Genomic DNA, 23,603 nt, shown 5'->3' with positions numbered 1-23,603 from the left:
GCTACTGTGACTATCTGTGAATGCGTCTTAGTGTGGACTTCCGTTTTCTTTCAGCTTTGGTGATCTAGATGTAATCTAGCTTTACTTTAGGAGCAAGATTGCTGGGTTGTATGTAAGCATACATTTAACTTTTTTTTTTTTTTTTTTGGACAGGCAGAGTGGACAGTGAAAGAGAGACAGAGAGAGAAAGGTCTTCCTTTTGCCGTTGGTTCACCCTCCAATGGCCGCCGCGGTAGGCGCGCTGCGGCCGGCGCACCGCGCCGATCCGATGGCAGAAGCCAGGTGCTTATCCTGGTCTCCCATGGGGTGCAGGGCCCAAGCACTTGGGCCATCCTCCACTGCACTCCCTGGCCACAGCAGAGAGCTGGCCTGGAAGAGGGGCAACCGGGACAGGATCAGTGCCCGACCGGGACTAGAACCCGGTGTGCCGGCGCCGCAAGGCGGAGGATTAGCCTAGTGAGCCGCGGCGCCGGCCACATTTAACTTTAAAAGAAAAACAGAACAAACCCAATTTTCCAAAATGTACAATTATATGGTCTCATCAGCAATATGAGGGGTCTTTAAAAAGTTAACAGAAAATGTACATTATGAAAAAACCTCATGGATGCCAAAACGTCTGTGCAGAGGTCAACATCTTTGTACCAAAATAAACATTCTTAATTCTACTTTTGCATCAGCTTTTTGGAGAACGCTTTGGCTGCATATTCTCACCAACACTTGGTATCATCAGTCTTTTTAATTTCTGCCACTCTAGGGTGAGTAGGGTGATTTCACTGTGGTTTTAAATTTCTATTTCCCTCAGTAGGAGTGCTGAGCGTGTTTCATAAGCTCATTTACCATCCCATTCTTAGTGTGTGTGTGAAGTGTCTGCGGCATCTTTTGTCCTTTTCGGAAGGCTGCTGTGGAATCCTCCCACACTGTGGACGACAGCCCTTGGTGTGGCGTGTGTTCTGGTGAATACCTTCTCACATTCCATGGCTCGCTGACTACTCAGCAAAAAGAATGGTCTATTATGAACCCCCACATCTCGAACATCTGCAACAGTGAAAGGCCATTCTAACATTCCATTTACAAGAATTCTGGAAAAGGGGCCAGTGTTGTGGCACAGGGAGTTAAGCTGCTGCCTGCAGCACTGGATCCCACATGGGCACCAAATCAAGCCCTGGCTGCTCCACTTCCAATCCAGCACCCTAGTGGCCTGGGAGAACAGCAGAATTTGGTCCAACTGCATGGGCCCCATACCCACATGGGAGATCTGGATGAAGCTCCTGCCTTCCGACTTCAGGCTGGCCCAGCCCTGGCTGTCATAGCCACTTGGGGAGTAAACCAGTGGATGAAAGATCTATCTCTCCCTCTATGTATCTCTGCCTTTCAAATAAATAAATCTCTAAAAAAAAAAAAAAGAATTCTAGAAAAGATTGAATCAATGGCAATAAAAAGATCTATGACTGCTAAGGAACAGGGCTAAAGGAATTAACTGGGATGAAGGATGTAAGGAAACTTACGAGGGCGATGGAAATAAAGGGTAATTCCAAAGGCTCACAGAACAATGAAATTAACAGATAAGTATTTTGGTGCAAAAAGTTTTTGAAAAAAAAAAAAAGTCTTGATATCTTGAAATCCATGTTTGTTCTGTAAGATGCATTCCCTGTGAACTTTTTAAAGTCTTGATTGTGATGATGGCTACACAGGGTTATAAATGTCAAGACACATGAAACATAAACTTCAAGCAGGTACAGTTTGATGTATGTCAATAATACTTCAATAAAGCTGATTAACAAAATATGATTGTATATTTTTAATTAACAAGCCAAACAAGAACACTTTATTATAAAAAAACAGCCCTGTACAATGGATGAAACTAAAGCTTCCTCTGGTAACCCTACACATCTTCATTTCTTCCCCCAATCGTGTCTACGGACCCCCCCCCCCCCATATAATCCCTGCTGGGAGTTTGAATTGGATTCTTCTGAACTTTCTGAACTTTTAAATATATGTACACACACATATAGGCATAGAAAATGTTCTTTCTCTCCCTCTCTCTCTATATACATGAGAGGCAGAGAGCAAGCATTTGCTGGTTTCCTTCAGCATCATGTCTGAGATCTATCCACATGAACAGTTATTTTACTTCTTTTAATTCCAACACAGCACTCCATCCCCGACTACACCATAATTCACTGAGCCAGATCACTCCCCATCAGACAACTCCCCTTCAGACAACTGTTTAGATTGATTTTTCCTATTACAATTCCCCAGGGTAATGGTAAAGAGAAGTTACCACTGGGGTGGGCCAAGGACTACAGGTGGTATTCCAAGGGGACATTAGCCTTATCTCTAAAGTATATATATTTTTTACAATAAGAATGTTTCGGTGTAAAATTTATATACTTTAAATGCTGGCTTTTCTGATAAAAAGATATATTTATAACATATAAATAGCCAAAAAATCAAAACAAAACAAGTAACAGGAAGCAAACCTTCTACTTAAATATAAGGAAAACAAGCCGTAGGGCCCAATAGTGTACTCACAATCTGAAGCACATGTATTTATTGAAAAATAATGAGCACCAAACCAATCATATAAACACATTCTCCAATGCAAAGCAGTTCCAATTAAATATCAGCATACTGGTTATCATGACACAGCATAGTTAAAACATGCACGAATACTGCACTCATATTTTCTGCTTTCTTCTTTTATGACTATGATGTCTTTCCCCATCCCTGAAATGAAAGGAGTATTAAAAACTATTATAAATGGAGATTTTAATACCAGATATTTAAAACAATAATTCAACAGTAATGCACTTTCATCAGACATAAACTACAACATCTTAAAATATGCATTCAGAACTCAACAGCTAAAACAAGAAAGAACTGAACAGGATTTCTTTAAAAAAAAAAAAAAAAAAAAACACAACAACAACAACAACCTGAGAGGCACTGAGGGGTATTCCCAGCAGGGGGGAGGACACAGAGCTCCCATGAGCTGGCTCATTCCCCAAACACCCACAGTGGCAAGGGCTGAGCGCAGTCCAGGCTGGGAACCCAGAACTCAATCCCGGTCTCCCACGTGGGTGCAGGAGCCCAATTACTTGGGCCATCACTGCTGCCTCCAAGGGTTTGCAGTAGCGGAAAGCTGCAGTCAGAGCTGGAGCTGGGACTGAACTCGGGCACTCTGATGTGGCCAGTCTTTGTCTTAACTGGTGTCTTACTGCTAGGCTGAAGAGGGATTTTTTTTTTTTAAAAGAGTAAATACAGAAAGTAAGAAGCAAAATTAAATAGGGATTAGCAAAGTGGGACTGTTGAAAATTGTGCTTTGGATTCCTTAAAATTAACTTTGAATATATGTAAATAATAGATGACCAAATAATTCATTTCAAATAGACAATGAAAGCCTCAGAGATAATTCAGAAATTGTCTGATTTCCTTATTCTGACTCCTGTTTCAACTCTCCATAATTCATTTCACCTTAGGGGACGACATCAAAGATTAGCCTTGCCCTCTTCAGAAATATTTCACTAATACCAAGTTCATCTCAATAAAGGAAAATCAGTTCATGTTTAGATTTTGTAAATGTTTATTTTCAGCTACTTGAAAGGTGGAGCAACAAAGACAGAGAAGAGACACAGAGAGAAATCTTCATGAGCTGGTTCACTTCTCAAATGCCTCCAAGAGTCAGTGCTGGACCAGCCTAAAGCCAGGAGCCCAGGACTCTACCTGGGTCTCCACCTGAGTGGCAGGGCTCTAAGACTTTAGCCATCAACTGCCAAAGCTTCCGCAGATGCATTGGCAGGAAGCTGGACTGGAAGCAGGGTAGATGGGACTCGAACCAGTGCTCCAATATGCGATGTGGGCATCCCAAGCAGTGGCCTAACCCCATACCACAACGACCCATGACCATGTTTAGATTTTGAGGACTTCCAATGTATTTCAGTCAAAAGGAGTTGAACAGATAAAACAAAAATTACTTAAGTGGAAGAAGCACTAACTTGAAAGAGGGGAAAGAGTACAATTTCTGAGACAAACCAAAGTTAATCTGTACACACTAAGTTATAAAATTCTCATATGAATCAGAGGGAATTATATATCTACATATAATTCCATTTTTATAACAGAACAACTAAACCACAGCTAACTTTAAACCTATGAACTGAATGGTAGTACAAAAAGTGAAATTATCCAATCATTACAGAAAGCTTTACTAGCTCCTAACTAACACCGGCTCTGGAGCCAGGATACCATTTGGGAGCCTACTACTTGACAAGTACGTGGGCCATCCTGCCTCCCCAGAGCTCAAAGTCTGGTAATAAATATTAAGTTCAAAACCAAGTGTGTGCTAGGTAGGGCAGTGACAAAATAGAAAAGATGACCAGCTCTGCTCACCATAAGAAAAGGCTTCAGGAACCAACTGAGCTGGACCTAAAGGATGAGCAAGTTTCCCAGGCAGGCTTTAAAAAAACCAGGCAGCAGAACACAAATGGAGAAGCAGAGAGGTGGCCCAAGTGGATGAGGACTCTTCAGTAACACACGGCTTAAAGTACATCCATGCATTCCACTGCACTGTGGCATAAATCCAGGAGAAGCAGGCGGCAGTCCTCAGTCCAGAGCGGTTTGAGAGCTACTCTCCAAAAGGTGGATTTTGCCACTGCAGAGCAGTAAGACCTGCATATTCCCTGAGAGTAGAAAGGGGACGGATTCACATGGGATAAGCCTAGAGATGAACAGAGCCTTAGGAAAACCACCAGTATTTGCAGATGGACAAGGGACAGAGAGGCAGAGCTACATGTGACATCTTCTAGGCAGAACTCACAGCAGCTATGGACTGCCCAGACGGTGAGACCAGGAAAGAGCATCTACAATGACTCCCTGACTGCTGGCTTAGCTGAACAGACGAGGGTCATCCCATGAACCAGGGCAGCAATGCTGGGGAAGAAGGAACTGACAGAAAATCACCAGAGACGCCATAAGCACTGGGAACACTGGAATATACCTCGGCTGATTTAAAATTATCTGAGTATTAATTCTATCTCTCCATCTATTAAAACCTTGCTAATAAAAGAAAAATTGATGCTGAAGTTTGCAGGAACTAGCAACAGCAAGGAGGAGGAAGAAAGGAGAACAGTTAGGCAAACATCTGTTTAACAGTGAACCGTAAACAGTTTAACATGTGTTTAATGTGATACAGTATGTTAACCCACCACCCGGGACATCAGCATCCCATATGAGCACCACAAGTTTGAGTCCCGGCCACTCCACTTCTGATCCAGCTTCCTGCCAATGCACCTGGGAAAGCAGCAAAGATGGCTCAAGTACCTGGGCCCCTACTACCTATATGGGAGACCTGGATGGAGTTCCAGGTTCCTGGCTTCAGTCTGGTCACTGCAGCCGACTGGGGAGTGAGCAAGCAGATGGAAGCTGGCTCTTGCTCACTCACTCGCATGCGCACTCTCTCTCTCCATGTCTCCTCCTCTGTAATTCTGCCTTTCAAATAAATCAATCTTAAAAAAACTTTTAACACACTACACAGACACTGCCTTTGTCAGTCTTGGTGAGAAAGGAAGTAAGTGATAAAAGGGAAAACTCTGATATCTAATCATGTACATAGAAAACTATGCCACCGAAGCTGTGCTTATTTGAATTGAACAAATTCAAAGAATCTTCACTGGATAGGTGTTGTGGTGCAGCAGATGACATCCCATATGGGTGCTAGTTCAAGTCCTGGCTGCTATACTTGTGATCCAGCTCCCTGGTAACGTGCCTGCGAAAGCAGAAGAGGATGGCCAAACTGCCTGGGCTCCTATGACTCACATGGTAAACTCAGATGGAGTTCTAAGCTCCTGGCTTTGGTCTGGCCCAGCCTGGCTGCTGTGGCCATATGGGGAATGAACCTGTAGATGGAAGATATATTCTCTCTCTGTCCCCCGCTTACTCTGCCTTTTAAATAAACATCTTAAAAAAAAAAAAAAATTCCTTGGACAGCATTGAGCAGATAAAGCTGCTACCTGTGACGCTGGTTTGTGTTCTGGCTGCTCCATTTCTATCCAAGTCCCTGTTAACGGCCTGAGAAAGCAGCAGAAAATGGCCGGGGTGCTTGGGCCCCTGCCACCCACATGAGAGACCCAGACGAAGCTTCTGGCTTCAGCCCAGCCCAGCCCTGGCCATTGCGGACACATGGAAAATGAATCACTGTGCCCAGTGCTGTGGTGTAGTGGGTAAAGCTGCCGCCTGCAGTGCCAGCATCCAATATGGGTTCTAGTCCTGGCTGCTCCTCTTCCAATCCAGCTCTCTGCTATGGCCTAGGAAAGCAGTAGAAGATGGCCCAAGTCCTTGGGTCCCTGCACCCACGTGGGAGATGTGGAAGAAGCTCCTGGCTCCTGGCTTCAGATCAGCCCAGCTCTGGCCGTTGTGGCCCTTTGGGGAGTGAACCAGCAGACGAAAGACCTTTCTCGCTCTCTGGCTCTCCTTCCCTCTCTGTGTAACTCTGACTTTCAAATAAATAAATAAATCTTTACAAAAAAAAATAAATAAAGGAAGCACTGGATGGAAGATCTCTCAGTCTCCCCTCTTTCTGTAACTCTTTCAAATAAACAAATAAATCTTTAAAAATCAGAAGCAATCATCCTAGCTTTTAATAAATTCATAAAATTTTTTAAAAATCGTCACCAATTATTTATCATTTCTTCTCCTTGCCGTATTCTTATAATCTGGCTTTTGGCATGGTCCACAGAACCTGCTCTGCTTTTCGGCAGTAAACAATTCAACGTGGATGATGCGGTTAGACCCACCTCTCTTTCCTTCTTCTTGACTCACTGCTTTTGTCTTTGTCTTTGTTTCTTTTTCTCTTATGTGGGCTCCTGCTCCGACCCCGTCGATGCCGAGAACACTCCGCGTCAAAGTAGCTTCCACCAGACTGTCGAGAATCTACCGAAGCGGATCGCCTCTCTTCCTTCCTGAAATAGAAAGGTGCCTTGATCAGTGTGTCACACACACAGACATACCAGCCTGAAGTGCAATACTCTATCGTATCAGTGATGGATAGGATCCAAATCAATACACAGGAGCTTATATGCCACGTAAGAGGGCAGGGAAAGAAACGCAGCTCTTAGGTTTTTTATCTTGTTTAAAGATTTATTCACTTATTTGAAAGGCAGGGTTACAGAGAGGCAGAGGCAGAGAGAGAGAGAGAGGTCTTCCATCCACTGGTTCACTCCTTAGATGGCGGCAATAGCCAGAGCTGCACTGATCCGAAGCCAAGAGCCAGGAGCCTCCTCCGGGTCCCCCACACAGGTGCAGGGGCCCAGGACCTGAGCCATCTTCTACAGTTTTCCCAGGCCATAGCAAAGAGCTGGATCGGGAGGGAAGCATCCAGGACTTGCACTGGCACCCACATGGGATGCCAGCACTGCAGGCAGTGGCTTTACCCACTACGCCACAACACCAGCCCCAGGTCTTAGGTTTTATTACTTATTTCACTAATATTGTTGTCCCAAAGGGCAATGCCATAGGACAACTCTGGCTTCAGAATCCTGAGCACTGATGACAATAAACAATAGGTATTTTGATAATTTAGTGTGTTATGAAGCATCTTGGAAATGCTAAAACTTAACCATTACAGCACACAGTTCAGAGAGCATTTTCACCAGTAAAGATAATGACGTACTTTTCAGCCCCATCCTCCGCTTTTTCCTGCTCTTCTTGCCAGTGATTACTGAGTTCTTCCATGTGCACATTTATCACATCCCGAATCACCTTGAGAAAGTCAAGCAGCGAATTTCAGGTAAGAAAGCTGGTTCACAAATAAAGACTATAAAGCTGGAAAAAGCATTGCTGACAATCAACCGAGTGTTTACTGAGAGCTAGGACACAGTGGACTGCGAACGTGTTCAGTTTAGAGAACACAAAACAACTAGACTGTGGACGGTCCTTGAAGAAACTATCTCAGCGCTGCATCTGAAGTTGATAACTAAGAAATGCGCCTATTCTTGGGAAATACATTCTAGGTACTTAGGGATAATGAGTCATGCTCTATGTCACTTACCCTTAACTAAAAAAATTATGTACAGACAGGACCAAGAGAGTGCAAAATGGACAGAGTGTGAATGGTAAGCACACAGGCAAAATGCTGCAACAGGTGACCCTGGTAAAAGAACCACTACACCTGAGTCCGTGGTACTATGGTGTATTTTGCAACTGATCTCAAAGTGAGAGATTACTTACAAATTTTTTTTTTTTTTTTTTTGGACAGGCAGAGTGGACAGTGAAAGAGAGACAGAGAGAGAGGTCTTCCATTTTGCCGTTGGTTCACCCTCCAATGGCCGCCGCGGTAGACGCGCTGCGGCCGGCGCACCGCGCTGATCCGATGGCAGGAGCCAGGTGCTTATCCTGGTCTCCCATGGGGTGCAGGGCCTAAGGACTTGGGCCATCCTCCACTGCACTCCCTGGCCACAGCAGAGAGCTGGCCTGGAAGAGGGGCAACTGGGACAGGATCGGTGCCCTGACTGGGACTAGAACCTGGTGTACCGGCGCCGCAAGGCGGAGGATTAGCCTAGTGAGCCGCGGCGCCGGCCCTACTTAGAAACATTTTTTAAAAACTCACACTTAGGTCTGGATGACAAAACATGAACTATTACAGTCGTTCTCAGACATGCCCCAATGAGATTATAAATTCCTTACATGTAAGAACCACATGCAAGGTTTTATTTTGCTTATTTATCCACACCATCAAGCATAGGGCTATTTACTGAGGAGGCAGAGATAAAAATATAATAGAAGCTAAATTTTCCCTCATGTCTGATTTGGACAATGTTTTAAGAAGAAATTTATCTATCTAGTTCAGGCCTTGATGCACTTCCATCCACCTCAAAGCATTTAATGCTCCCAGAGTACAATGGAAAAATGTCTGAACACTATAAGAAAGCTTTCAAAGCCCTCCATGATCTTGCTACATCACAGAGTAGAAGCCAACCTCATTTCTCACTGGGTAGTTCCTCGGAAGCTTTAAGCTCTAGCCAGCAAGGGTTACTAAGGGCTTTCGAGAAACTCCTGTATAGACAGGCCTCTGCACCGTGGATTCCATACCTCACAGTTCCATATCCACTGGTTCACAACTGACCACAGACGCAACAGTCACCCCACTCCCTACAAACATGCCTGTGCTCAACAAGTAGAGACATGTTTCTTGTCATTATTCCCTAAAACAATACAGCATAATAATTACTTACATAGCACTTACATCATATTAGGTTTTAAAGCAATGCAGGATGATTTAAAATATGCACAAATACTATGCCATTTTACGTAGGATTCAGGCACTGGTGTCCTGGAACCAATCCCTCCATGTTACTAAGAGATAACTTCACCTACATTTCCTTTTAAGAATGCTAGTCTGGGACCAAGAGTGGGTTAACCACGGCCTGCAATGCCAGCATCCCATATGGGCACCAGTTCAAGTCCTGGTTTCTCCACTTCCGATCCATCTCCCTGCTAATGTGCCTGGGAGAGCAGAAGATGGCCCACATTCCTGGGCCTGGGCACCATGTGGGAGACCCTGCAGAAACTCCCAGCATTGGCAGGGCACAGCCCTGGCTGTTGTGGCCATTTGAGGAGTGAACCAGTGGATGGAAGATCTCTCTGTCCCTTCTTCTCTCTCTAACTCTTTGAAATAAATATCTTTTTAAAAAAAAAAAAAATGTTTGTCCTCCCATCTAGAAAATCCTGATCCGCCACTGCCACTCTCTTTCCACTGTATCTTCCTGTGGAAAATTTGACAGGCCAAGGTCTAACCCAGAGTGACAAGTCACATTCCAGTGCACTCAGCACCCAGGTCTGGCCCTTCCTCGGGCAGCCCTACCAGTCCTCGTCTGCTAGCTCTACACCAGCTCCTGAAACGCACTGTCCCAGAGTCCTCCAAGCACAGGTTCCAGACCACAGAGGGCAGCCAGTGAGCAGACACTTCTTCCCCTCTCCCTGGTTCTCCTTTTCCCTCAAATGCTACCTTCTCTCCGAAGCTCAGACCGATACTATCTCTGACAGAGGATGACTCCATGTGATTCAGTCGTTACTTTAGCACTCTAACACAATTCACGTTCTGCATGTGTGTTTCACTGCTTAAATTCTAAGCTGCCTGAGGGTGGGTCTGTGTGCCGTCTTCTCATACATCCCCTGCAGTGTGTCAGCACAGTGATTACAGATGTCATTAATTTTTTGCTGAAATTTGTTCTAATCCAGACCAAAAACATGTAGGACATGGATGAAGAAATGGATAAAAAGTTGAAAAAACCACCAGAGATATGAAGAATCATTGATCTATAAACACTTAAGTACTGACAGGTAAAAGATAGTTGGGATCTGCTTTCAAGAGTCACCAAGTGTGGGGGTTGGGGAAGACAGGTAGAGTGGGGGATACATACAAGAGGAACACAGGCTGCTAACTGTTCAAGATGGGCAACGAAGACCTAAGGGTTCCTCAGACTATGCCACAAAGGTATTTCAAAATGTTCACTGAAAAGTACAATTAAAAGATTAAGTTTATTTTGGTGCAAAAATTTTGAAATCCATCCGTACAATGAGGTCTTTAAAAGGTTCATGGAAAATGCATATTATGGGGGGGAGGGGAGGGTGGAAGGGCCTGGATTTCAAAATATTTTTACACCAAAAGAAACACTCTAAAAATTTTTTAAAAATTTATGTATTTATTTGAAAAGCAGAAGTACACAGAAAAAAGAGAGAGACAAAGAGCGAGAGAGAGAGAGAGCTTGCATCTACTGGTTCACTCCCAAAATGGCTGCAATGGCCAGGGCTGGGCCAGGCAGAGCCAGGAGCCAGGACCTTCCTCCAGGTCTCCCATGTGGGTGCAGGGGGTGCACTTGGGCCACCTTCTGCTGCTTTCCCAGGCACATTAGCAAGGAGCTGGATCGAGAGTGGAGCAGCTAGTACTCAAACCAATGCCCATATGGGATGCCAGTGTCACAGGTGTTGGTATAACCTGTTACACCATAACGCTAGCCCAGAATTTATCTTTTAATTCCATTTTCCAACAAATCTTTTGTAGTATCCTTATTTGATTACTTCCATAATAAAAGGCAACAATGAAGTGCAAAGAATACTAGCAGCAACAACAAACTTGATTACCACTTTCTAGGACTGGCAAACCAGCAAGTCCATCAGTGACGGTGAGAATCACCCAGACAGAACTGTGCAAACCTGCTGAACAGACTTAGCAAACTACCTAAGATACATTTTCATTCTCAAAAATGTTTGTAAGATTATGCAAGACTTACCTCAGTGTATGATTTCTTGGTTATGTGAACATTCTTAGCTCTGTAGGACTGTCGTCTTCTCTTATAATCTCTCACTTCTGCCAGGATTTCAAGGTAAGATTTTGGACTTTTTCGACTATTATCTAAAGAAAGAATAAAATAATATTATCTCTTTGGAGCTTTTAAATTCTTATGACTTAGCCGGTAAGAAGACCATAGTCATATTTCAACATATTTCAAGGTAGCACATAAATACCTAAAAATTCTACATTATGTGTGTGTGTGTGCACATATATATGGGCTAAGTCTTACATAATTCCTTTTCTCTAGCAGATAGTTGGACATGGAGTGCCTCGGTACACAGATGAACATAACAGAGTTGTAACATGCTTCACACAGAAGATATGCTCAAGCTAAAAGTGTAAGATTTTATGCACTGAGTGAATAACTTTATATATATATATATATATATGCACATATATATGTATTGCTATTAGATGATACAGACTCACTCTACTCCAACTAAAAGTGGTCTGAAAAATCAGCTTAATGCATAGGACAGACAATTCAGAAATGGAACACATCCAGCATCCTACATCAGAATGCAGTTCCAGTCCCAGCTGCTCCACTTCCAGGCCAGCTTCCTTCTAACGCACCTGGGAAAACAGCAGCTGATGGCCCACATACTTGGATCCCTGCCACCCACGTGAGAAATCTAGACATGGTTCCTGGTTCCCAGCTTTGACCTGACCCAGTGCTGTCTGTTGTAGCCATTTGGGGGAGGAAAGATTGCTCTCTACCCCTCTCCTGCCCCCGGCCACTCGGTCTTTCAAATAAATACATAAATCTCTACGACAACAATAAACAAGCAATGCAGAGCTGTAACATTCATCTCAAACCTTGATTGACTTTGGCAGCCAAGTCTACAAAGAGATCACTGTCATTCTCAAGGATCTGAGAATCGGAGCGCTTCTTCTTTGTCTCCTCAACTACATAATCGTAGAGGGCAAGGCGGTCGGCTTGGGTCAGATCACAAACAGACCGTTTGTGATTCAGAGGAACTTCAGCAGGCGACGAAGAGTAAATCCCTAAGGTAAAGATAAAACCACAAGAATAAACAACACATGAAGTGTTATGGACTGAAAATCCACCACTTATTACACATGTGCTACAACGCAGTATTAACACAAGCTACTTCCTCTCACAGTAATCACCAAATATAGAAAACATCAATTTCTATGAGAAATAAATAAGGACTATCCTGAATGCTAGTCCCACAGAAAGACTGTATTACAGACGTTTGCTACGCAGGCGGTAACAACCATAGGAGACAATTTGCTCATACACAAATTTTGGGTGTGATCTTTAAAAGGCTACCATGTTACAGAAGTATCTTTCTTTTTGCGAATATGCTTTTCCCCATAAAGGCTGCAAAAAAATGCTTGACAGGTAATACATGCTATCAAGTCTGAAAATAAATTATGGAAATAAGAAAAATTTGCTTAAAAGAAGGTCTTTTCTGCATGAAACATTAGGCTACATGTTCAATATTCAAAGTACATCCCACTTGCACGACTTAGAGCTGGGGTCAAAAAACAATTTAGTAAAAATCCCAAACTTCCTCAGACCAGAAAAAGACTAAATGGAAACAGAACTTATGTGTTTCCTCAGGAGGAAGCACAGTGGCTTAACCAAGTTAACAGAAAAATCTTAACATCAGTGTCCCCCCCACCGTTACAGAACTTTCTAACATCTGTCCATTAATAAAATAAAGTAAATACAATACCTTGATACGATGTATTAAACATTGAAGAAAATTTGTTTTGGATTCAAATTTTCTCAAATAAAAAAATGATTGCAACTGTAAATAAAACAATTTAAAACAATTCTTGCTAGGCTTCGTTCCTCACTAATGCAAACAAAGAACATGAGCTACTAAAGGACTCATTCTAATGTTTGCTAGATTATGTTAAAGTAGTAACTCTGCTTCAGAGAACAAAGTAAAATCGATAGTGCTTCTGAGAACCTCACATGTGATGACTTCTAATTTTGTTAACTTCTTAGGTGAAAAGGTAGAAGAATTCAAATTAGAGCATGCCATGAACTAAACATTACAACACCAAAAAGAGACGACGTCACATCTGTCTGCAATCTAGGACAGCATCGCTGAATCTGAAGCCAGGCTTTCACACGGACAACCTCCCTTACCAAGGGTTTGAGTTAGTGAGGAAGAAGGGCTCCCTCAAGTCAGTCAATTTTAATCAAGTTCTAGTAGGCATATGGAAAAGCCCCTTTATGTGACCAGGTGTTAAAACAGTAAACTTTGTAATACAGAATTATCAAAAGTTAGCTATCATAAGCCCAACTCCTTTGAATACAGGCCATAAAAATCTGGGAGAAAAATGCAAAGACTGGAAAACAATGATGTATTACAAACAAGCTCCACATGACCTCTGCCATTTTTTAACCACATGACCTCTGTCATTTTTAAACAAAGAAAAAATTTCTTCTTAAATTATTGTGGCATTTTCATTTTAAATTTCTCCAAGGTATCTTCAGATTGACATTTAAATTCCTTCAAATTCAACCAAAATTCCAAATCAAGACCACAATATTGTGATAGCTATTGAGATAAGGTTTAGAAATTTTAATGATACTTTAAAAGGATATCATTTGCCAAAAGGATACTGCATATCTTTAAATAAGGAGTACATTCAGGTTCCTAATTCCTCTTTATACTCACCCCAATTACTGAAAAAGAAAAAGTACAGGAAAAGTTAAGCAACAAACTGCATTAAATCACTCAGAACACAGATATTTCTGATTAAAAAAAAAAGGATAAACACACTTCCATAAGCTTACAATCCCATAAAATGTAATGCTTCATACATTTTTATATGATTTAGAGGTATATCAGAATGCCATAACGATTCTGTGACCTTTTATCTTGCTTTTTTTTTTTTTTTGCAGTTTTTAGAAACAGTGGTAAACGTAAAGAACATAAAGTTTACTATTTTTTTTTAAGTGCACGTGCCCAGTTCAGAGGCACCATTATGCCTCACACCATTGTGCAAGTACCTGCTCTAGCCATCTCCCCAACTTCATCATTCCAAACTGAAACTCTAATCTATTTTAAATAACTGTTTTCCCTTATTAGTCACTCCTGACATCACAGGGAATCTTAAACATGAAACATATATAACATCAAACAATAAAAGATACTGTCTCAAAAATATAAACAGAATTTGTGGGAGAATTCAGAGTCAATTCCATAACAAAGCAAAGAAACTAAGGCCACTGAAATAAAACGACTCACCCAAATTCTCCTAAGTGGTAGGAACAGACTGGGTCTAAAGCTATTCAATCCCATTCCTTTAAGGTTCTTTTAGATATAATACACTGATCTTAAAATCACAGACATAACACAAATATACTCCATGAAACCAAAGCACGGCAACTTAAAGATTTTATATTGAAGGAAAAAGATATAGCATAAAATATAAAATGACTGCTTATGATTGGAATTAATATTCTGTCTACAAAATCAACCAAAGTCACTGTATCTGAAAAAAATAAGATCTAATGATTGTTCAAGCTTTCACAAAGCTTACAAGATTCAAAAGTCTATGTACTCAGTTTAGGGCTGACATGATTAATAAAATGAAAACATGCACACAACCCTGTCAAAAAACTTACATTTTAATGAATAACAAAATTAGATAGGAAAATGTGACCTTGTTCATATTAGACATTCTTCTTCCTTCAATACATCAATAAATAAAAAGATACTTAAAGATTTCTAGTCCTGAGGCAAAAGGTTTTAAAATGTCAAAGCCAGGAATGGGTCACAAAAATAATCTGTGTTGAATAATTACAGAACTCTATACAGAATTTTAAGAAAGGGTTAAGACACCGGGTATACATAAACACCTGAGAATGCTTTCCAAAGGACACATATAAAACTCTCAAGCACTTCTTTACTATTGCTTTCTGTACATTAGTTTCCACTTAGGTAACAGTAGTTACCCATTATTGGAACAAGGGCTAGTTTAGCATTCATTATCTCTGTTCCTCTAAGGACCCCACAAGACAGCTTTGTATTACAGAAAAGAAGACAAAAACTGAAAAGAAGTTGTCACATGTACAAGGCTAGGGGGTGACTTATTTCTGTAAAGCAGATTATACAACGTAGGGAACAATGCCCGGCACTGACAGGAGCAGGCACACACGTGAAGTCCCCCTTAATCACGACGGCTGTGACAATGAGTGGATCCGAGCAGTGTCCAGAACCCTAGTCCATAAAATCCACTAGACAGTGAGCGTTCCCGACAGAAAACAGAGCAGCTCAGTTCAAAGACTGCGCCACAGCTCAGAACTTGGTCTGGATCCAGCTCTGCTGTTATCTAGCCGAGGCAGACTTCCACATTTGTGTGCCTGTTTCCTCACCTAAAGCGGATGAGACAAATCCTCGCCCAGCCTACACCGTCTGTCGTGAGAGAAATGAAATACACAAAAGAGCTTTGAAAAAGAAACCTTAACAACCTGGGAGTCCTGCAGGTGTTGGTGATCACACCAGACCTTCCTAGTCCCTCTACCCAGGGTTTGTTTCCTCATCTGTGAGAGGCAGATGCTGGACCAGATGACTCCCAAGTTCTCCATCAACTCTAACACGAACTCAGCCAACCTGTCTCACTACTTCAGAGTCAAGTCTTTCAATGTTTACTCCTCCAAAAACCAAAACCTCTAGTTTTTGATTGGTTCATTAACTAAACGGGGGCAATGGGCAGAACCAGTAACAGAGGGCAAAAAAGGCTCGACTGGTCACAGCTCAGCAACCTGTCCAAGTAAGAAGAAAGTCCAATGCCTTCCTCAAGGAAAGAAACCTGGCCTTCAGCTCACAGGCACAGAAGTGGGAGCTGCAGAACAAGAAATAGAACAAGTGTGCTTCCCGCGGTCGTGGGGAACCAAGGTAACACGGAGCAGCTCAGGGCAAGGTGGCCTCCTCCGAAGCTCCAGGGCACCTTGGAGAAATCAAGGCCAGATACTGACTTAGAACAATGTTTGGTAAAGACCTGACCCTCCACCAAGGCCAAAACTAAACATGACTATGGCCTGATGCCTGTAACTCTGCTAGAAAAAGGGAAGAGGAAAAAAGATAAGGTACGCAGAGAAAGCTTGGAACCACCAGAAGGTTCAAATGAAACTCAGACATCCTTGTTAGGGGGAGCTGGTCACGTGTGGGCCGGATATCACCCCCAGACATCTAAACTCTCACTAACCACTCACTTCTATGTTTTTGATAGATTAACTTTTCTTTCAATTTTCTAAAAGCTTAAAAATTCTAACCTGGTCTCTGTTCTAGGCAGAAAGAAACTCCTTAACCGAGCTCCAAAGCTGGGCATGCAGGGATCTACAAGTCCTCTGAACTTCCAGGTGAAGCTTTGCTCTGAGAGGGGATCCCCAGCAGTCATCGCTTAAAGAGAAGAAATACCCCGATGTGGTCCCACTGCGGGGCAGCTGGAGATCAATCTATCGTTTTCCAGAGGAAATCTTGGGTAAGTCTCCCCCAATGGCACACATGTATAAATAAGAAATCTCACTTATTAGGTAATGCCAAAGCATGACTCCACAGCTAAGAGAGTGTCCGCGTGAGCAACATCTCAGCAGCACACAGTTAACAAATGAGACTGAAACAAAGCGGATTAGTCTAGTGTTTACAGGTTAAACTTAACCTTCCCCATAGAACTGTTTCCATAGGTTTTTCTTAAAGAAATGTGTAGTGTTGTGCTTGTAGGATTAAAATTACTTGGTTCATGAATTAGCTCAAGAATGACATCACTTACTTTGGTTATAATCACCATCTTTTCCAATTGCAGTTCTAGCTTGTTTAATTATGTGGAATTGTGAGTCCTTATCTGTCAAAAAAAAAAAATCCGTAAGTACATTAGAAATCACCAGTGTCCACAACTGAATGAGTAACTAGCTTCAAATCCCAGCTCTTTAGCACAGTGACAACCTTACAGAATCTTAAGAGGGGAAACATTCACACAGCTGCCTATGTCACCTAAACACAAAATTCTCTCGGATCTGTCCAGAGCTTAGCAAGTAACCACACTTCTACAGTTTAAAAAACACTATCATCAGGCATGCTGCAGTAGTAGCTACAAATTTTAGGGACCAATAACAGCTAACATTTCCTGAAAACCAGTTAAGTATCAGGGACTATCCTAAATGCTAATATTTAATCCTCACAAAGTTCTCTTCGCATCATCCCCATTTTAAAGAAATTTAGGCAACAAACAGGTTGGAAGTTACAGATCTGTTAGTGACAAAACCAGGAACTGAATCAAGGCATTCTATTATTTCCAGAGCCCAAGAGTTAAACCTCTACAAGAAGCTGTGAATACCTGGAACATGTTTCTGTCTTCCATCCTACCTCCAGTCTGTGTTTGCTCAGATCTTTGTTACCACAAGGAAGAAGGTGTCTGTCCTACTGTAGAAAGCTCTTCTGGGTTTTCACCGCCTATTACCATAAACCTGCTCTCTACATTTCAGAGTACATAACTTAATCCCACTGAACATTAATTAATCCTCAATTCTCTACAAGTACTAAGCATCCTTCTTCATGTTCTTAATGCTAATAAAATCCATTCTTATGATCAATCAGAAATGAAAAATACCTATACTATTTTTAAATTATAATCTAGTAACTTAATACTTACTCAAAGTAACTGAAGGTACCTTCACATTCTCATAGAAAAACTCAGGATTATACATTTCTTCCTAAACAGTAAAAAAAAAACTTAAGTGTTCACAAATTTCAGAAATGAACTATTTTAAGAACTGACATAAGCTAACAACAGACTAGTACCATTTAAGTATTCCTCACAAATTGTGAAATTAGACAACCATCACCCTCCCCTACAAATAAGGGGTATGTGTGTGTGTGTGTGTGTATACATATTCTTTAATAAGGGTTATTGTTTTAAGCTACAAAAGGCATACAAAGGAATACACCTTCCAAACACCGTGATTTATTAATGCACGAATCACACAGCACAAATGCACAATACAGCAAACATGCAGTACCTCTTCTTCCTTGGTATAGCCCAGTTTTCTCAATCTGCAAGATTCCATGTGCTTTGCTAACGATGACCTGGGCATATGATGATTCAAATCATAAGGACATATCACAATGTCATCCTATAAAAATCAAACAGAAGAAAAAGACACATAATATTTTAAAAATAATTATACCAACAAATGTTTATTACTTGATTAAGGGGTGTGATACCTTCTCTTTTTCAGGTTTCTCTCAACTCCCACATGGATGTGCTTGTGTTTTTTTAAAAAAGCTCCCTCAACTCCCCCATCTTCTGAAAGCCCCTCTTCCTCTCCACCCTTTTCAAAGCCTCGCTCTCCAAAGGAGCAGTTTACACTCCCTGTTCCAACCACCTCTGCCATGGCGATTCCTCATCCACTGCCACCATCACCCCTGAGACCGGTCAGCAAATCACGGACTCCCTGCTTGTCACTGAAGTCAAACAACACGTCACAGCCGTTCTAAGTTCTGCTCTCTCAGGTCACACTCCAACTGCCCATTCTGTCATCCTGGTACACTGTGCATGTTCCTTCTGCCTCTCTGGCTCCTTCCACTTAGTCACCTCTGAAGATGCCCCATCTTCCCTGCTCTAACTGGTGTTCCGTGTACGTCCAAGCAGTGCCTGTTTGCCATTCTACACATGCTTCTTGGAAGATCTCACAGCTTCGACTCTTACTCTACAGATGACATCCAAAATCTAGATCTTCAGAACCTGTTCATGCTACAGACACTAAGAAGTTGGCACGAACAAAAATAAATTCATTATATTCATAGTCTCCTATAATTCTCAAACCTGGCCTCTGCGTTCTCCCCTGTTCTCACAGGTCCACTTGCTCAAGCAAAAAAAAAAAAAAAAGTCTCTTCTCCTTCATCATTCATATTCAATGAATCATCTAGCCCTGTTAATTCTTACTCCTAAATATCCTTGAAGTCCCTCCACATACTCTATTCCCATTGCCATGTGCCCAGTGCAGAATATCACCACCTCTCTAGTACATTACAACAGCCACCCACTAACTGCTTGCGTTCACACATTCTGCTTCCTGTCTTGCGTCACCACCCAACTCCACTGTCCAGAGTCTGGCCAGTTTGAATGCCTGCGCTGCCATTTCCTGGCTGTGTGACGCTGGACAAAGCCCTTAACCTCTTTGCCTCAGTTTCCTCACCTACAAAATACAAATAGTAGGACCTCTCTATTAGAGTCATTGTGGAGACCAAATAAGATGCATATGAATTTACACACAAAGCCATTCAAGAAAGAGCTCCCATCTCTGGTTCACTCCCCAAACACCAGCAATTGCCAGGACTACACCAGAGTCAAAGAAGCCAGGAATAGGGACTACAATGCAGGTCGCCCACATGGGCAGGAGCAACCCAATGACCTGAGCCATCACCACTGCTCCCAGGGTCTGCACAGGCAGGAAGCTGGATTCAGAACAGGGCCTTATACATAGCAAATGTTCAATAAACACAAGCAGTTATGATTTAATTAAAAGACAAATATGCCCTGGCTTGAAATACTTTTAGGACTCCTCTACTTCCCTCATTTAAAAAAAAAATCAGGGCTGCGTTATGGATTCACAGGTTGGGCTGCTGCCTGCAACACTGGCATCCCATATGGGTGCCAGTTCAAGTCCCAGCTGCTCTGCTTCTGTTCCAGCTCCCTGATAATGCTCCTGGGAAAGCAGCAGAGGATGGCCCAAGTGCTTGGGCCCCTGCGCCCACATGGGGCCTGGATGAAGCTCCTCGCTTTGACCTGGCCCAGCCTTGGCCATTGTGGCCATTTGGTAAACCAGCAGCTAGATAGTCTTTCTGTGTCTCTCGGCCTTTCAAACAAATAAACCTTCAGAGTAAAACCTAGATTCTCTGGTAGGACCGCCCAGGGCCTCTGGGATCAGGCTCCTGCCCACCCTCACCCTTCCCCTCCATCTCTACACCCTCTCTCCTAGCTATCCTGCACTACTTGAGGTTTCCTAATCTGATCACTCCTTTGTCTCCAGATTTCCACACGTGTTGATGGCATTTCCTCCGCATTTCACCAGGCTAATTCTGCTCCCTTATACTTACAAGTTCAGGATTTATTCTGTCCAGGAAGCTTTTGCTGACCTAGCACAGCACTACAACAATTGCAACCTGACCCATCATAGATTTTATCACATGACTGATTTCTCCGTATAGTCAATCCTCCATATGCAAGGGCTGCACATCCTCAAGTTCAAACAACCACAGATTCAACATATTTTTTAATTGTATCTGTACCAATCATGTAGAGACTTTATTTTCCTTGTCATTACTTCTTGAATAACAATTTAACAACTAAGCAGCATTTACACTTTACTAGGTATTGGAAGTAATCCAGAGATGAGTGAAGGTCCAAGGGAAGCATGTGCATAGGTTATTTACAAACACTATGCCATTTTATAAAAGGAACTAGAGCATGTATGCAGGGGTGTCTGGGAACCAATCCTCACTGCCCCACAGATGCCTAGGGGTACTGCATCCCCCTCACTGCCCCCAGACAGTAGGCTCTGAGGACAGAAAACAGTTCAGTAAACTAACACCAGCAGACAGGTGGCTGTATGAACCATCTGGACAGCACCTACTCTAGGAATTACAGATGTCACTTGCCCAGATTTTTAAACCAGTCTCTCTCTTAAGTCAAATGCACAGCCAGCGCTGACTTAGAATTTTACAAAGGAGTTTTAGAGTGGAAGCACAACAATCGAGCACTCAGAGGCTCAAAATCCGGAATGCCTGGGTTCAAATCTGCACGGCCACTTACAGCAGGACGTTCTTGGACAAGCCACCTCTCTGTTTCCTCACCAGTAAAGCGTGGCCAACAGCACCACCTCACAGGGTTATTCATGCGTGTCCAGTGAGGTCATGTATATAAGTGGCATCCGCTTCCCTGCCCGTGTTAATACAGAAATTCCATTTTATTGCTGAGTAAACAATGGAAAGCTTTGACCCAATGGAATCTACAGCTTCAAATACAAAAGCAAAGGCAAACAAATATTTTTAACTTCCCACTGCACTTTTAGTACAGTAAGCAATGGACGGTTTACATATAAAGTAAATACATTTTAATTGCCTCTGGGGAATCAGACACGTGACTTAAACCTGGCAAAAATTCTTATGGCCTGGTGAACCCAGAAAGAGTCACTGGAACGACCCCACAATGGCGCATGTCTCCAACCCACCACAAAGCCGAACCAAACCAAGCACCAGGGCTGCTCACTTGCCTACACTTTTTCGACAATAATATTAATAATAGTTAATAGTCCGTTAATAATCCTACAATCGGTGCCGCCCCCGCCTTAAGGCAGAAAGGCGAACTGGTGAACCTCCCCGGCCCAGCCTCCAGCCTCCGGCCTCCGGCCCCCGGCCCCCGGCCCCCGGCCCCCAGACCCCGGCTCCCAGCCCCCAGTCCCCGGCCCCGACCCCGGCCCCCAGACCCCGGCCCCCAGACCCCGGCTCCGGCCCCCGACCCCCAGCGCCAGCTCCCGGCCCCGGCCCCCAGACCCCAGACCCCGGCTCCCAGCCCCGGGCCCCGACCCCCAGCGCCCGCTCCCGGCCCCGGCCCCCAGACCCCAGCCCCAGCCCCAGCCCCAGCCCCGGCCCCGGCCCCCGGCCCCCGGCCCCGACCCCCAGCCCCCGGCCCCGACCCCCAGCCCCCGTCCCGGCCCCCGCCGCTCTCCGGACTGCGAGGACGACAGCAGCTGCGCAATCCTCGGGCAGACGACGAAGCGGCACCCTGAGACTCCCCCCAGTCCCCCGAGACCACCAGGTCCGGCGCCCCTCCGCCCCCGCCGCACCGTCCCGCGTCCCTCAGGAGCAGCCCGCGCGGAGGCCGGCTCCGAGCGCCCGAGGGCCTGGGTGCGACCCGCCGGGGGCGTTGGGCCGTCCCTGGGGTCCCGGCTGCCCACTCCCGCGCGGCAGAGGAGCGAGTCTCCTGCAGCCTTCCTCCACCGCCCCGAGGCCGCGCCGCTCACCTCCGCCGCCGCCTCCCCGCCATCCAGCTGCTCCAGGCTCCAGCCCAGCGACGCCGTCACCTCCTCCAGCGTCCGGCAGCAGCTCTCCACGAACTCGCTCAGCTCTTCCCGCAGCCGTCGGCGCTCCTCCAGCGGAGGCGGCTCGCCCGCCATGGCCGCTGCCCACTCGCCGGCAGGAAGTCGCCGAGCTAACAGCGGCGCGCGGGGGCCTCTGGGAGCTGTGGGCGTGGCCACGCCCGCCACGTGACTGGGACGGCCTATCGGGAGCCGTCACGGGAAGGGCGGGAGTTGTCGCTTCCAGAGACGTTTTCCGGTGTCAGCCGGAAGTGACTTCCTGTCTTCCGGTCTGGTGCTTTAGCTGTTGGCTTTTCCTGTCACTGTTCCAGCGTCTCCCCAACATTTTTTTTGTTGGAAAAGATGGATTATAGCGACAGGAAATTTAAATAGTACAGGGAGTGTTACATGTCTGTAAGCTCATTAACGTTTTGCCACGTTTGGTTTCCCTTGGTCTACTGTCATACACACCCACGCGTGTTTTCTCATTATTTGAGAGCGAGTTGCAGATTCTTCACCCCTAAACGTGCTGGCATACACGTCCTCAGAATAAGGACATTTTCCTGGGGCTAGGGCTGGCGCTGTGGTGTGGCGGTAAAGCCGCCGCCTGCTGTTCCGGCATCCCATATGGGCGCAGGTTCAAGTCCCGGCTGCTCCACTTCTGATCCAGCTCTCTGCTGTGGCCTAGGAAAGCAGTAGAAGATGGCCCAAGTCCTTGGGCCCCGGCACCCATGTGGAAGACCTGGAAGAAGCTCCTGGCTCCTGGCTTCAGATCGGCAAAGCTCCAGCCATTGCAACCATCTGGGGAGTGAACCAGTGGATGGAAGACCTCTCTCCTCTCTCTGCCTCTGCCTCTCTGTAACTCTGCCTTTCAAAAATTATTTAAAAATAAAAACATTTTCCTGTGTTGCCACAATGCATGAGCAAACCTAAAAATTAATAATTCCATAAAATTATTTCATACAATTCATATTCATTCCTCCACTTGTCCCTCAAATTCCCTTTGTGCTAACTTTATTTTCTCCCACCCATCAGTTATACTTGGTTATAGTCCCTTTTACTTTTAAAATTGCCTTGCCCAACTTCATTTTTGAATTGTTACTGCCAGTAAACACAACACTAGGCCACCGACATCGCATATCTAGGTTGGAGTCTAGAGCGCTGCTCTTTATTCCAGTTTCTTGCTAACAA

At 44.1% G+C, this 23,603-nt stretch overlaps 1 protein-coding gene across 1 annotated transcript; it reads right to left on the bottom strand.

Moving 5' to 3' along the window:
- Positions 1–2,536: 2,536 nt before the first annotated feature.
- Positions 2,537–22,524, bottom strand: SNRNP48 (small nuclear ribonucleoprotein U11/U12 subunit 48). Its single transcript, XM_062184356.1, has 9 exons — positions 22,359–22,524; positions 18,354–18,467; positions 17,987–18,047; positions 17,108–17,179; positions 12,164–12,352; positions 11,286–11,407; positions 7,667–7,755; positions 6,792–6,956; positions 2,537–2,727 (listed from the first exon to the last, which is right to left on the bottom strand). Exons 1-9 carry the CDS (start codon positions 22,509–22,511, stop codon positions 2,679–2,681), a joined length of 1,014 nt encoding a protein of 337 aa, XP_062040340.1. The 5' UTR covers positions 22,512–22,524; the 3' UTR covers positions 2,537–2,678.
- Positions 22,525–23,603: the final 1,079 nt, after the last annotated feature.

Source organism: Lepus europaeus, chromosome 3, assembly GCF_033115175.1.
Source record: "Lepus europaeus isolate LE1 chromosome 3, mLepTim1.pri, whole genome shotgun sequence".
Lineage (NCBI taxonomy): Eukaryota > Metazoa > Chordata > Mammalia > Lagomorpha > Leporidae > Lepus > Lepus europaeus.
Note: the sequence above shows the minus strand (reverse complement) of the source record. Positions and strands in the feature narration are given on the sequence as shown.